General features: G+C 39.2%; 1 protein-coding gene and 1 long non-coding RNA gene across 3 annotated transcripts in view; one reads left to right on the forward strand and one right to left on the reverse strand.

Annotated features, from left to right (window-relative positions):
* Positions 1-16,451, reverse strand: part of PPP2R5E (protein phosphatase 2 regulatory subunit B'epsilon) — a 142,085-nt gene that overhangs the window by 17,400 nt on the left and 108,234 nt on the right. For both annotated transcript variants that reach the window (XM_028506618.2, XM_028506619.2), the window contains exons 6-10: positions 3,675-3,805; positions 3,496-3,555; positions 2,367-2,475; positions 895-948; positions 746-796 (exon numbers count right to left, since the gene is read on the reverse strand). In XM_028506618.2, the coding sequence (XP_028362419.1) occupies positions 746-796; positions 895-948; positions 2,367-2,475; positions 3,496-3,555; positions 3,675-3,805 (405 nt within the window). The remainder of the gene's footprint in view (positions 1-745; positions 797-894; positions 949-2,366; positions 2,476-3,495; positions 3,556-3,674; positions 3,806-16,451) is intronic.
* Positions 10,814-11,753, forward strand: LOC118497154. Its single transcript, XR_004899696.1, has 2 exons — positions 10,814-11,283; positions 11,486-11,753. It is a non-coding gene; the product is annotated as an uncharacterized LOC118497154 (long non-coding RNA).

Below are 16,451 nucleotides of genomic sequence, written 5' to 3' on the forward strand. Positions count from 1 at the left end.
ACCTCAAAAATTTTCCAGAATGTAAAACTAACAGCTGACCTTTGCGGGGGGTACATTTTCACATGGTTTGTGCACCTCCTAACCTTTCGGAAGAGGGGGTACAGATCTGGTACCCAGCTAGGCTCACCTCCAAGCTGAGACTCACTCTCCAAGCTGAGACTCACTCTCCAACCCCCCCCCCCAACAACTTCACATGCATGTGCCCGGTTAGGTCTCAGCCAAGTACAGATCACTGCAGGGGACAGGGTTCCGGGGCCGCCTGTGAACAGCTGAAACTGGAGGTCTGTGATACAGTTTACGACTGTACATAGTACAGTCCCATCTACATTATGCTTTGAAGTGGGTATTTAGGCAGGTTGCTCTAGCATCTATCTATAGCAATAGCAAAACCTCCTCCATACTATAAAAGTGGCCGCTAGGAAGGTGACATCGAGAGAGCTAGACAGTTGGACACATGACCTGGGCTTCCATGGGGCTGGGCAGCACTCTGATAAAAGTCCAGGGTTCACCGACCGGGAAGCTGGGCTCTGGTCTAACCATTGCCACTTGGCGTGCTCAGGTAGGCTACTTAACTTCTCTAGGCATCAATTTCTTAGCCAGTGAAATGAGAATATTTACACTCCTGCCTTACAGAGCCACAGTGAGGACTAAATGAGTGAATGCATTTTATACATGCTTATTAGCTCAATGCCTGGCACTCAGCCAAGTATTTAGTAAGCTATTAACACACTGAATAAGCACTTACCTCTTTCTGACTACATGTTTTGGGCCAAAATTTCATTAACCCCCGAATAACCTAAAATGAGAAGGAGAAAAACAAATGACACTTAATTTTTCATATAAACTCCATGAAAAGTGATCCATAATTCTAAACATAAGGATAAAAACACTTACTGGTTCTGTGAGTGAAGGATCTTTCTCCAGAAACTGTACTATGCAATATGCCAGCTGGAGAAACATAAAAGAAAGAATGACAAAATTGGAAATTCTACATACTAAGGGCACAAAAGATATATCAGTAAAACTTCCTAAAGAGTTTCCAGATTCTGGTTTTAGTAACTTCATGTCCAATTCATTTAAAAAATAAAAAATATATAAAGCAAAATAAAAAGATTGATACTAATAAGGTTCCAGGAGAGGTTTTTAAGAAAGAACATTGGGACATGAACTAGCCAGCTAACGAAAAGCAGAGGTGAAGTATCACATTAAGTATATTCTGAAAGTAACTCATCTGCATACAGTCCGAGTTACATCTCATGGGCTTCCTTCCACTCCTTGCTAACGTCCACAGTACCGGGTTTTACTGTGGCTCCAGAAGAGTCCTCTGTAAGGAGCAGGCTCTTCCCAAAACCCCTGCTGAGTGCCTGACGTGGCACATGCAAACTACAGCAGTTTCAGGAAGACATAAAATGTTCTACTGCCAGTTACAACCTGGAGAAATGAGTTTTTACATCTGATAAAACTCACCTAGATAGGAATTCCTTTAAATGATCATGAAATGTGATACCTTGTTAAAAAACTAGAGGCAAGATTTGTAAAAGGACTGGTAAAGATTCTTGGACAAAAAAATCCACTCTTGCGAAACAACATTTTGAGGGTGTTCTAAATGAGAAGCATATGGACTAATTTTTCCTCGAAATACAGAATTTCACATTTAAAGAGGAACACTGCTCAGAAAAATGTGTTACATTTTTATGCAAACTCAAAACATTACCTCTGCGGGGAGGGGAGAGTCAGAGGTTTCAAATACTAAAATTAAAACGCCACGAGATCATTTCTCTCCCCTCTGTGACATGCTTACCATGCAAGGCAGTGTGAGAATGGAAATCAGAGTGGGAACAAGTCAGGGTGTGCTTTTTAAAGTAATGGAGGGTAAAAATAAAAAGATGTGAAAATACTAATTTGTTTATTTTTGCGAGTATTTATTTGTGTGTAGAAAGTCAGAAATTATGAACGAACTAGAAGGGGGAGCAAAGGGCAACTTACAGACTATTGCAAAATAAGGGTGAGACAAAATGTTTGAGAACATTCAGAAACGACTACCCATGTCCAAAGAGCTAAATCTGAAAAGCCCATGTATATTGTTTCATACAACATGTTCAATATATAATTTTATGAACGGGCAAGTCATCTAAATCCTCTGAAAAGTGAGAGGACTAAATGAATGCTCCTTCTAATTGAAAAATATTTCCATGAGTTTCCTATGCACTGAAAAACACATATATACACATTTTTATTTTCTTTGAGGAGTATTTTAAACTTTAACAAGTCTTTAAAAAAACACTAAGTATATATCACTACCAAGAAAACATCAGGTTTGCAAACTTTACTTTGCTTCCAAAAAAAGTAGTTGCACAAAATTCTACCTGGGCGTGGAAGAGTGATAAGCTCCGGACAGTGTGCAAAGGGATCAACACTTTCACCAGAAACTGTTTGTGTTCTGCCTTAAGAGGTAAAGCAAAGCCATTGATAATACTAGGAAAAAGAAAAGAGACGTAAATTAGCAATGTTACCACAACTAGCAATGTTACCACAACGAGCTAACATAAGACAAACTGTTCTTGTGAGATGAGGTTAAATCTTAATCCACTTATGATTGTTCCAGAGCAACCCAAAGCCCATCCCAGAGGCTTTCAGGATTTCTTAGTTATGTCAGAGAATACACCGAAGTCAGAAGGAAACTGAAGAGAAGACAATTTGATTGTGATCTCCCTGCACAGGCTCCTGTGCTCTTAAACCTAGGTGGATGGTCGGTCCCAACAACATTTGTATCAACAACTCTTTATTCTTCCTCCCTCTTTTCCTTCCCCAAGTAATTAATTGCCTGCCTTGCCCACTTATGACCCTTTCCATTTCCAGACATCATTCCTTCCTGTGCCTGACATCTGTGCTCAGACCAAGAATATCCTGGAGCCCAGCCTAGAGAAGGTGCAGAGAAAACCATGTGACTCCACCTTCTTTTTCTCCTCTGATTAGGAGGAGAGACTAAGTAATCTCATTGCTCAGTTACATTGGTCTCCCCTGTGTGTAGAGACCTACAACAGCTGTCTCTTTCCAATTCACTCCACTACACCAGGGAACAGCTGTCCAAGAACTACACCTGGGTACACGGTTCCCTTGAAAATGGCAATGTTCCCAATCTATTATAAACCTGCTTTCAAAAGATTTGGCAAAGGACAGGTAGCCTGGAAACTAACAAGAATAAGATGTCTTGGGGTAACGGGGCTGACTGCAATCAGAAGCGCCGTCTGCACAACGAGGGATAAACTGCTAGCTTGTCCTGTCATCCCAGTAGAATGAGCAATGTGTAACTGGGGCAAGGGGAACGAGGACCGGTGTTTCGGAGAGTCAGCTGGGAGACATGCTAGAGCACGAGTGAGAGCATCCGGTGTGTGCACAGCGAGAGATCTAGGTCAGCACTTCCCGGCACCACCTGAACCTAACTTACAGAATGATGCTCAACTGAGATTAGCAATCCGATGAAGATGTGCTTACCTTCCTAATATTTCCAGCAGTTCAGCTACACCATTGAAGTGTTCTGTTTCATAAACAAACCTTTGAGGGGGGAGGGGAGGATAAAGTCAGTCCAGTAACATTCAAATGTTTGAGGTTTACTTATTACTTCTATAAAACCACTAATTTTGCTTCTCCTTTTCCTCCCTCCTTCCACTTACCTTAGAAAAATATTGTTAATCTGTTTTCGGATAAATGCTCTAAGACCAAGAAACTTGCCATAAATTCTGTGTAAGACTGTTTTTAAGTAGTCACGTTCCCGAGGATCTTCGCTGTCAAACAGCTCCAAAAGCTGTTGTAAACAAAAAAGTGTAGCTGTTAAAAGCAGTGTCAGGAAAAAATTTAGGAAGTCTGCCACTTGTTATTCAAAATCCCTTCCTTCCTTCTTCAAAAATTCATTGAGTATCTATTATGTGCTGGGCACAGTGCTAGCCACTGGAGATACAGTGATTAAGTCAAACAAGGGGCTTATACTCTAGTGAAGAGATATGCAATAATAATCACCACAACAATAATATATCACAGCACTTAGTACAGTTATCAGGCTATTGTCTAAGCAATCTAGTTATATCATTACTCCCCATTTTACAGATGAGGAAATTGGGGGGCACAGAGATGTTAAGTAAACTTGCCCATGGTCTCAAAGCTAGTAAGTGGTAGGGCTAGGATTTGAACTCAAGTAGCTGAGGCCCTAGAGTCCATTATCTCAGCCACTTCACTACTATGACATAAGCTACCTGCTGAGCTTATGTTCCAAATGTACAGTTAACATAAGCCTTCAGCTCTACCAGAGCATTCCAATGAATGAAACAACCTAAGGCAGAACAAACACAAACAAGTCCCCAGTGATGCAGGCAATGTTTCTTTCTAGATCTTGGTTCTTGTTACATGGGTAAATAAATATCTTTGTAAATATTCACTGAGGTGAACATTCACAATTTCCATACGTATGTCATATATGAATAACATTTTTAAAGTTCCCAATCATTTGTAAAGTCAGTAACTCAATCCTGGTAAGACCTGACTTTATCAGGATAGAAAACATATCAACACAAAAACTTATACATGCAAGTTCACAGCAGCATTATTCATAATAGCCAAAGAGTAGGAAGAACCCACATGTCCACTATCTGATGCACAGATAAGCAAAATGTGCTACAATAAAGTATCATTTGGTCATAAAAAGGAATGAAGTATTAATATATGTCACCACATGGATGAATCTTACAAACATCATACAAAGTGAAAGAAAAGCCCTGGCTGGTGTGGTTCAGTGGACTGGGCACTGGTCTGTGAACTGCAAGGTCACCAGTTCGATGCACAGTCAGGATGCATGCCTGAGGACCTGGCCCCCAGGTCCCCGTTCGGAGTGTGTGAGAGGCAACCAATCAACCAATCGGTGCTTCTCTTGCACATAAATGTTTCTCCCCGTCTTTCTCCCCGCCTTCCCCCTCTGTAAAAATAAATATCTTAAAGAAAAAAAAAAAGTGAAAGAAGCCAGGCACAAAAGGCCACATACAGTATGAAATTAATAAACTGTATGAAATGTGTAAATATTTAGGTGAAATACACAGAATAAGCAGCTTCACGGAGATATAAAGCAGAATGAGGAGAGGCTGCTAATGAGCGTAGCATTTCTTTGGAGAATGACAACAATGTTCTGCAATTATATAGCAGTGATGGTTACACAACTCTGAAAAAACAATGAACTGTTCATTTTAAAAGGGTGACCTTTGTGGTATATGAAGTATATCTCAATAAAGCTGCTATTTTTTTTCTAAACAGTAGGCAGTTTCCTCTAGCTGAAGAACAAACTTAGAGACTGGTTTAAATTTTACTGAGTTCTTCACACATTCATTATCATGGCAGTAAAGCAGAACTCATAGTTCTAGTGTTGACTTTATAGCAAAACATTTCAAGAGCATACAGACAGCATACAAATGAACACAGACTACCCTAATTACCAAAAAGCTATTAACATATAAAAGTATGATTTTAAGTGATTAAGACATGAGGCTAAGACTGACAGCAAAATATTATACTCAGTGGGCAGTATCCAAATAAATTATCTACTTTTGTTTGGTGTTTTTCTTTGAATAAAAGGCAGAGTTCCAGACAGGAGAAAAAAAAAAAGGCCCTTCAAATGATGGCAGGAAGCACAAACTGAAGGAGAGTCTTCAAAAATGGCCAATGAGCCCTGGCTGATGTGGCTCAATGTATTGAGCGCCCACCTGCAAACCCAAAGGTCGCCAGTTTGAATCCCAGTCAGGGCACATGCCTGGGTTGTGGGCCAGATTCCTGTTTGGGGATCCAATTGATGTTTCTCTCACACACTGATGTTTCTCTCCCTCTCTTTCTCCCTCCCTTCCCCTCTCTCTAAAAAAATGAATAAATAAATAAAATCTTTTTAAAAAAATCGTCAATGAGACAGATGCAATTTTTTGGCTACACAACGTCATCTATCCACCCAAAAAATGAATATTTCAAATAAATGTGTATGCAGACACAATCTGCTTTCAGAGAGCCTAGTCTAATGAGGGATGGTGACAATAAAGAGCAAGATAGGTGGTTTGGGATGCTATATAAATACATAGCAGACATATCTACTCTATTTGGGGGAAGCAGAGTGATCAGGGAAGGCTTCTGAGGAAGTGTTCATGGCAGATTCAATACCACATGCCTTCACCAGCAGTTTCAGATAATAGTATCTGAAAAACAGATACTATTAAAATACCTGCCATATCTCTGCCCACCTGGCCACGCAATCAATCAATCAATTAATTAATCAATGCCAGGAACTGTCCTCATTGCAGGGCATGCACAAACATACACACACACAAACAAACCTGGGGCCCACAAAAAAGCAATGAGCAAGTCAACTACCCCTTTCTACAGGGAACAGCCTGAAAAAGAACATGGGAACCTACAGGCAAAAAAAACCCTCATGGCTCAGCACCTCTTACCCACAACAGGCACAAAGTGATGTAAGACCCCTAACCTACCACCCTATTCCTTATTAACAGAATAATTAACCTTTTGAGTTCTATTTTTTCTTTGATTTCTGTTGTTAAGTGTTGTGAAAGGGTTTAGTGAGTAATTTGCAACAAACACAAAAGGTTTGAAGGGTGCGCTTTAGCAAAACTTAACTATACTTATGGACTGTTAATCTTGAGAGTTTAATAAAAACAATAATTAAACAAAAATTATTGAACTAATATTTTCATTAGGGCCTTAAAGAAAATGCATTACCAGGCACCTAACTGGAGTCATTTACAAAGCCACAAGCATTATATATTATCACATTCTATGAGGAACAAAGATAAATTGCAGTATATAAATTACTTTCCTGCTATTCTATAGAACACATTCTTGATGATTTTATGATGTATGAGATAAGGGGAACAGAATAATAGTACACATGCCAAAAAGGGGGAGAGTAGGATGAGGAGCTGATTTCGAAAACCAAGTATGTGTGCTTAGTCATATATAAACTCCAAACACTCCCCACAAAAATAAAAAAAACAATGAAAAATATAATACAGCATCTGTATATGCTTAGGTGAACTGTGTCCCTTACAATATAACAGGCAACTGGTTGTCAGAAAAAGCAGCTGGATAATTTCCGAGGTGATTACGGAGCAAAGACAGACCTGTCAACATGTGGAAACTAATCAACAGGGATGAGCTGTGTAATGATTTAACAAAGAAACTCTCCTCTGAACCTCATAATAAACCAACAGTGAAAGGAGAGCAGCAACATGAAAAAGGCATTAAGGGTCTTCCTGTTAGACATGGGGGACTGAACCTCTATCCCCCTGAACCCTCCCCGAATAAAAGAATGAAAGTGGAGAGTTAAGGAATAAAAATGGAAGAAACTACAAGGCAGGGAGGACTGAAGTTCAGATTAGACAAATTTGCACACTTTCAAAGATGGAAAGTGGATGGCGAGGAGTTTCCGCTTTCTCCACTCTGCTAAGTGTTTTTCCATTCTGCCAGCAGGGAGGGAAGCCAACAAGAAGCAAGCCAATTCACAACAGAGAACCCTTAACAGGCTTAAGAACTGAGGGCACCAGATATATTTGGTGGCAAAGGTGTAAGGAGCTAAAAACAGGAAGGCTGGTTGTCAGTTTGTAGGAGTAACAAGACCTCCCAGATCCCTGTCCCATGCAGTGTACTGAAGACTGACCATCAAAGTCTGGAGAGAATTAATAAATTCTCTAGTCTCTAGTCTTGGGGACGCTACACACAACTAAGTGAAGCGCTCATGGAAAATAATGGGGTTAAATGAAACTCTGCACGCTGAAGAGTGAGACCTTTGCCAGCCCCCTTCTCTGACTAAGCTCCCCAGTGAAATGGCAAGGTCCCTGCCCAATATGCCGGGTCTCCCACGCATGAAAGCATGACTACATGCACATACACAGGCTCTAAGAGGCTTTTTTATGTGTGGAAATTGTATTTATTTTATCTTTTTAAGCGTAGTTAATCTTTATTGTATTCTAAGAGGCTTTTTGATGACTAACAGGTAACTATAAATATGAAGTTAAAGATCACCAAACATTCTACCATAACAAGCAAAGACCAAAATAATCATAAAGAACTCAGAGGAAACAGACCCAACGAAAGGAGTAAGAAAAAAAATACAGAAAAGAACCTATAACAGACTCAGAAATAAACAAATATACTGAATCCCTGAAACAAAAACAACACACTATTACAGATGAATACTCAGAAAATAAGAGCTTTTGAAAACTCAAAATGTAACAAAAAAAATTCAGAAGGACTAGAACATTAAAATGAGCAAATCTACGCTGAAAGTATAACCCGAAGATGAATATAATATATAGAAGATAAGAAAACTTGAGGATCAATCAAGAAAACATGATTAATAAGAATGCCCAAAAGGTACAGAAAAGGAAGGAAAAAAGGATGGAAGGAAGGAAGGAAGGACAAAAGACAAGATAAGACCAGGAAATTAAGAGAAGGAAATTATCTGGGGAAGAATTCAAATTTCCAAATACAAGCTTCACTCTATATAGGGCCATCATGGCTCTGCACAAGGCATGAACACAGACCCACAACAAAGTACAATCTGAAATTTCTGGACACTGGGAACAAAGAGTAAATCTCAAAAGCTTATGGAGAAAATCAGTCACAATGAAGGATGGATAAGGAGTTCGGCTGGCACAGGCCTTTTCAATACCAACACTGGGAGCTGGAAGACAATGAAGCAATTCCTTAAAACTTCTGAGGGGATATGGGTTCCAACCTATAAATCCATGCATAGTCAAAATGTCAATCAAGTATGTGGGTAGATTAAAGATGTTTTCAGAGAAGCAGTTCTAAAAAATGTTGTCATTTATAATGAGGAATATATATATATATATTTTGGCCAATGTTCCTGACAAAGCTCCTAAAACCCTTGGAATTTCATAAGTGATGAGAAAAATAAAGGCTGATGTGTTAATGAGGTTAGTTCTTAGAGGGCACCTAAGTATTGGGGCAGGTTGCCAGGAGAATCAATTATGTGATAAGATGGTGGGAACTTTCAGCCCATCTAACTGACCTTGAGAGAGGGGAAGAGGGGCTAGAGGTCGAACCCATCACCAACTGCCAATGATCTAATCAATCATTCCTATGCAATGAAGCCTCCATAAAAACCCAAAGGAGAGGAGTCTATGGAGTGGCTTGGTGAACATGTGAAAACTCCAGGGAAAGTGGCATCTCTTCCATTTGGTTCTTCCTGAATTATATCCTTTTATAATACATTGGTAATCCAGTAAGTAAAATGGTTCTGGGTTCTGTAAGCAGCCCTAACAAATTCTTCGAACCCAAGATGGGGGCCATTGGAACCTCCGAACTATAGCCCATCGGTCAGAGGCACAGATGACAGCTTGGGCTTCTGGCTGGTATCCAAAGTGTAAGCAGCAGGGTTGGGGGATGGAAGCTGGGACAGCCCTATAGCACTGAGTTCTTAACCTGTGGAATCTGACCCTGTTTCCAGGCAGACAGTGTCAGAATTGAGTTGAATTATACAATATCCAGCTAGTGTCTGAGAACTGCTTGCTGGTGGGCCCCACCCTATACACACACAAAGGAGTTGGTCCATAGCCCCTCTAAATCTACATCCCATTCATACTCTTTTAGGAATCATCTAGAAGATATATTCCACCAAAATGAAAGAGAGGAAACTAAGCAGGTAAAGACATAGTCCCAGGCCCTGGCCGGCGTAGCTCAGTGGATTGAGCGCGGGCTGCGAACCAAAGTGTTGCAGGTTCGATTCCTGGTCAGGGTACATGCCTGGGCTGCAGGCCACGGTCCCCAGCAACAGCACATTAATGTTTCTCTCCCTGTCTCTCTCTCTCTCTCTCTCTCTCTCTCCCCCGACCCTTCCCTCTCTAAAAATAAATAATAAATAAAATCTTTAAAAAAAAAAAAACATAGTCCAGAAGAGGGCAAAGGGAAGTCCTGGGATGACCTCTGTGGACTCAGGACGGCCTGGCTCTGAGACGGAGGCCCACAAGAAAACACTTGGCACTGACAGACAGCTGACTGGAGGGCCACGCTGAGGATGCTCTCAGAGAAGTAACGGGTGAACTGGCGACCAATGCAGAGGAAAGCAAGCAAGTAAAGAAGACGGCCACTATTAATTCCAGAGGTCTAAGGAGGGGGAATGTCCTATAAGAAATGCAATTATAACATAATACGTGCCTTGGCTGTGAACAACACGTACACAGCCATACTAATGCAAACATCACAATCTGGTTTAATTAAATTTTATGGCATAACTGTGTTGGAAAGATGTAGAGAAGGGAGATGTAAAGGGAGACAAATAATGGTTTATAGTAGGAATAGCTAAAATCTAAAATGAAAAATCAAAAAAAATTAAGTTTAAGGATGTTATTTTAGAAATGTGGAGATAAACATGAAGACCGCTGGAAGACTTGAATAAGGCTCTGGGCTGGGGAAGGATGAGGCAGGGAATTGCTAGTTTTCATTATAGTCATGTAAATATATTTGAGTTTTTAAAATTGACATTATTTTTTTTATTTAAAAGTATTTTTAAGCCCTGGCTGGCATAGCTCAGTGGATTGAGCGCGCGGGCTGGGAACCAAAGTGTCCCAGGTTCGATTCCCAGCTAGGGTACATTCCTGGGTTGCAGGCCATAACCCCCAGCAACCGCACATTGATGTTTCTCTCTCTTTCTCTCCCTCTCTCTCTCTCTCTCTCTCTCTCTCTCTCCCCCTCTCCCTCCCTCCCTTCCCTCTCTAAAAATAAATAAATAAATCTTTTAAAAAAAAGTATTTTTAAAAATTAAAAGCAAAAGATGTGGGACAAAAAGAAGCCCAACTGCCCTCTGCTACAATAAAGATGCAACAGCCCGGCCCTATTCCAGATAAAGAAAGACTTTAAAGAGCATTGGAAATCCTCAAGTAGATCACCAATAAAAGTAGTATTCTAACTGTTTTAATCTAAACTAAAATCAGATCTCCATATTTCTGGCTTTGTTTTTAACCTTAGCTGTTCTACTACTTGAAAAATTCTGTCTTCCTAATTCCTTCACCTTGAACAAGTAATTAATGCACATGGAGAAAACAGCCCAGAACCAAGAAGCAAGAGCCAATGGCCGTCTGACTCTAACGAGTCAGAAAAAAACCGTATGAAATAAGCCAACCAATGAGGAAGCACAGGGAGGACAAGGGAGCAAAATGCTGCATGTCTGGCAATCTCAGTTCAAAGCCCCTATGGAAACTCGTTATAAAAATTTCAAAGGTCCCTGGCTGGTGTAGCTCAGTGGATTGAGCGCGGGCTGGGAACCAAAGTGTCCCAGGTTTGATTCCCAGCCAGGGTACATGCCTGGGTTGCAGGCCATAACCCCCAGCAACCGCACATTGATGTTTCTCTCTCTCTCTCTCTCCCTCCCTTCCCTCTCTAAAAATAAATAAATAAAATCTTAAAAAAATAAATTTCAAAGGTGTAAGTCATACAAATACGAACAGCTTGACCAAGTCACATGTTTTTATTTTCTTCCTAATTTCAGGCATTCTTCTCACAAACTAGGAGTCCATCTTTTCTCCCTCAAGTACTCATTTTATCTGATTCAAGAAAACCTGCAATTTCTATCTTTAAGACAACCAATTTGGTCAGCATTTCAAGAAAGAGCAGTTATGCTACCGAACAACACACTTCAGGGATGCAGGGTATGGAACCAGCTACAGAGTCCACAGGTCTCAGTGCTGAATGACAACGCAGTGCTTCTTGTTCAAAAATTATCAGGAATTCCAAGCCACAACAGCAAGGTGTTAAACCAAGTGCCAGGCCCTTCTAAGCCTGGGCTTGTGCCACTACACAGGTGCACACCTACAAAGCTGGCTCTGGATGCAGGATGCAAGCAGTGACGCCCTTTGTTAAGGTCTTTGAGGTGATTTATTGTTCATTGGTAATGGCTCTCTGAGAAAATCCTAGTAGAAATAAATTCTTCAGTTTTATGGTTTTTGCTATAGACTCCGAGAGAAATGTAAACATTTTAACATATTCAAGAAACTTGTTCAGAAAATAGTTGATTGCATTGGAGCTGAAATTCAAAGCCTCATGGAATTCATTTCAGTTTGGAACTTCAATTTTTTAACAAGCTGTTGTGTCCAATTTGTCTTGAGATTTTAAAAACACAACAAAAGGTCACTTTTAAGAACAAGCTGCCTGATTTGCATAACTTGCATAATAAATAAGGCACCTTTCTGCTAAGCTAACTGCAAATGTGATATACAAATTACTAAATAGCATTCTCTAGCAGTACATATATTTATGGGGATACTTGAATAGTAATGTGTCTCTTAGCAACCACCGACCGCTTTTCAGATTTACAGAATGGCTGAAAGCAGTCTTTAGAAATATGCTGTTACACTCTTGCCACAATAACCCACCCAATAAAATACTTCAAGGTTTGGCAATTCATTTTGGTCTAAAGCAGAGATAATAAAGAAACCATTTTCCAAGCCATCCTAACACAGATGAAAATTACCATTATGAGGAATGGACAAGCCTACACACTTACAGCTATGGAAGGCAGTTACCAGGCTAGCTAAGTCTAAAATCAACATTTCCGTAGACACAAGTGCACTGTGTAATCAACTGACTATCTTTGATAAATCTGACAGCTTTCTTATGTAAAGTCTTAGCTTAAGTACATAAGAAATGCTAAAGGTCATGTAAATCTAGATTTAATAAAAACTGCAATGAAATTTAAGCAAGCCAGTCAATCTTGAGTCAAAAACAGCAAAGTGTTCAAAGGTAAAAGTCATAGACTGTTTTGTGGGACCCACACAAAAATCTGGATTTTCAGCTTACCTTAAAAATTTAGATCTAGCAACACTTGGCCCACTTACCTATCGGCCAGCAGTTCACAGGAGAGGGCTGGCAACAGGGTCCAAACTGTCTAAGTCATCAGTGTTTCCATCACTCCTTGTTGTCACACTCACACTACTTCGTTATGTGCCACTTGTCTGGGCTCTGTCAAGATTTGAAGGCACTATCCCTGGTTCTCACGTATTAAAAAGGACTTGCTCTTGGCACTAATAAACATTTACTCGCCAACACTGACTGGGAGAAATCAGTTAGCAAACTGGAACTGATGAGAATCCAAGCACAGGAGAAATCACACTTGACATCTTTTTTAAAATCCCAACAAGCCCTGGCTGGCGTAGCTCAGTGGAGTGAGTGCAGGCTGCGAACCAAAGCATTGCAGGTTTGATTCCCAGTCAGGGCACATGCCTGCGTTGCAGGCCACAGCCCCCAGCAACGGCACATTGGTGTTTCTCTATCTTTTTCTCCCTCCCTTCCCTCTCTAAAAATAAATAAATAAAATTTTTTTTAAAAATCTAAAAAATAAAAATCCCAACAGATTTTTAAACAAAATAGAATCCAAAGGGTTTTTTTGATTTTTAGAATAATAAAAGTCAGATTTTAAAAAATCCATGACATGCTAGGTAAGACATGATACACCATATGACTTCATGGAGTGAGGTTGTTCAAGAAAATCTGTTGAAAGAAGGTTCTCAAAACAAGAACTGACCCCAATAAAAACCAGTAGTAACAGCAACAGCATAACATTTACTGAAGACTATGTATGGTACGTGTCGAGAATTGTTTTATGTGCTTATGTATTATTCACTTATTAAATCTCCACAACATCCTTTCGACATCATTACTATTATATATTGTGGATACTTTGCATCTACTTTCCAGAGCAGATGAGGCATAGAGGAGTTATGTAACTTGCCCAAGGTCACGAACTAAAACATGGCAGAGCCTGAATTCAAACCAGTTTTATACACTTCACCACTAATCTATACTGCTTCCTGATGAGGAAGAAAAATGGGAGGTTTTGAAAAAGGCTCCTGAGGCAACACAGGAAGCTTTCTATCAAGCTTCGGATTTTAAAAAGACACATACAAATGATGAAAAGAAGGAAACAGAACAAATGTTAAGTATAAAAGAATGGCACAGTCTTACCAAAATAGTCTTAGGAAGGCTAATGCACAAAATCAGCTAAGGTTTGTGAAAATGCAAGGCAACAAAATGAGAATGTACTTGTAACTGAATATTTGTCATATTCTTACTGCTTGTACCATATATGTTCATTATTTTTAATGCAAACACAGAAATATAAAAATTGGAAAATGAAGATCATCATGCATAATCAGACCCTATCAATTAACAATTTCATATATCTCCTTCCAAAAACTTTACTGCATATACAAATAATCCTTTTCCCTAAAACATTGGACTCAGACTCAAAAGCTCATACTGTTTCAAAATGTGCATATTTCACTTAAAAACTGATCAAGTGTAGCTCCATCTCATTCTTTTTACAAACTTATGATTATTTCACTGTATAATGTCCACAGTTGATTCAAACAACATCCCTACTGAGAAACTTTTAAATTGTTTCCAATTTTCTAAGAATTATTAACAATGATGTATTCAGTATCCTTGTATATGTATCTTTCTGTACATATCTATTTCTCTAGGACTTGCTCAGTCAAAATCTAAGTTGACAGAATACTATCAGATTTCCTCTTCAAAGGATTATGCTACTTTAATGTACTTATCTACCTATTTACACATTTTCTTATGCATTTTATGACATACCAAGAAGGAGCTTTTCTACCCAAGCCTCTATTATATTTCATTCTCTTGCACCCATACCACAGTTTAAAATAAATGTACCTTTTCAATATGTTTTAATAGGTAATATCAGTTTTCTTTTTCAAATGTTTCTTTTATTTCATAATATTTTCATGTGAAATTTTCAAATAAATACTGAAAATTCAGTTAGAATTGCACCAAATGTATAAATTATTTGGAATTACAATACATATCTTTCTGATGGCAAGTCTTCCCATCTAGGAATATTACATTTCTGTATTAAGCCTTCTTTGCAAAATTTTATTATGTTTCATATAAATGTTGTTTCAAAAGGTAGAGATTTTAAAATTATCAGAATCAGCCTTGGTCAGGTAGTTCAGTTGGCTAAAGGGTCATCTGATACACCAAGATTGTGGGTTCAATCCCCGGTCAGGGTCCATACAAGAAACAACCAATGAATGCATAAATAAGTGGAACAACAAATCAATGTTTCTCTCTCCCAAAATCAGTAAATTAAAAAATTTTTTAAATATCAGAATAAAAAAAGATATCCTACTACCATGGACAGATAATATACAGTGTGAAAAGAGAAATATTTTATCATCATAACAAGCCCACTTGTACCTTGTGAGAGAGGTAACTGTTATTGCCACTTTACAGAAGAGAACACTGAGGCTCAGAGTAGTCCATAAGGTAACCAAGTTCTCAGTATACATTTAAGATTTACTGTAGGGATCTTGTCTTTGTATCCATCATGCCAACTGAATTAAGCTTTAACAGCTGTCAGTTTGGTGCTGTTTCCCTATTTTACTTACAAATGACTGATTTGTCCTGTTATCCCCATGTCACAAATGAGGAAACTCAAACTTTGATATTACAAAATTATACATGTTTGAAACCACATTCCAAATACGGAGAAAAGCCTGGGTTTGAAAGAAGTTTTTCCTCACCCCTCAGCTCAAATTCTCAGCTCCTAAAATATACTTAGAGTACATAGCGGAGTCAGGATTCAAATCCAGAGCTTCTAAACTTTCTTTCTACTACATCATGTTAAAATAGCTCAATTCTTGCTTCGCTTTTGTCTTTACTAACAGGGGAATGAGAGTCAGAATAGGTTGTAAAGAGAAAGCTAGCTGTTATAGAAAATAAGTTTAAGTCTCATAGCTAGAATAAATTAAGTCTAATATTTAAAAAGAGACATACATTGAGATCACCAAACTAACTTTGAGATCTTTGAGAATCAACAGAGAATAAAAAATCTGATGAAAGAAAAGGAACTCCATAAATGTCATCACAAGGTGGATCTCATTAACAATAATGCCTCAACCTCCCAAAGACCCATCTGTCTCCAGCAGGTCACAAGTCAGGGCCACGCCTCCCAAGAAGGGACTCAGAAGAAGCAGGCAGGGGATTGAGGTCCTACTCCTAGAAGGTGCTGGAGTCCCAGGTGAGGCATCAGTAGTAGGAAAACAAACAGGAAGTCAACTTTATAGGTTACCAACATGAAGGAACAGGATATTCTGGAAAATGGCAGCTAACACGCACCCAGGGCTTATCCCCAACATGACAGTGAACACACGGGTTAGTCACATGATTATATTCAAGTATACCACTCAGTGGTGCCACTGAACCTGCCAATACCCTCCCTGTCCCTTTCATGACTAATTTAGGAACTGGGGTGAGCCTTGGGTTCGTAAACAGAACCAGAAGACGGAATATAAAGAAAGCAAATGCAAAAAATGAGGCGGCCTGAAAATGTAAAGTATAAATGGATGGCCTTCACTATTTGTGCT

Source organism: Phyllostomus discolor, chromosome 1 (genome assembly GCF_004126475.2).
Source record: "Phyllostomus discolor isolate MPI-MPIP mPhyDis1 chromosome 1, mPhyDis1.pri.v3, whole genome shotgun sequence".
Taxonomy (NCBI): domain Eukaryota; kingdom Metazoa; phylum Chordata; class Mammalia; order Chiroptera; family Phyllostomidae; genus Phyllostomus; species Phyllostomus discolor.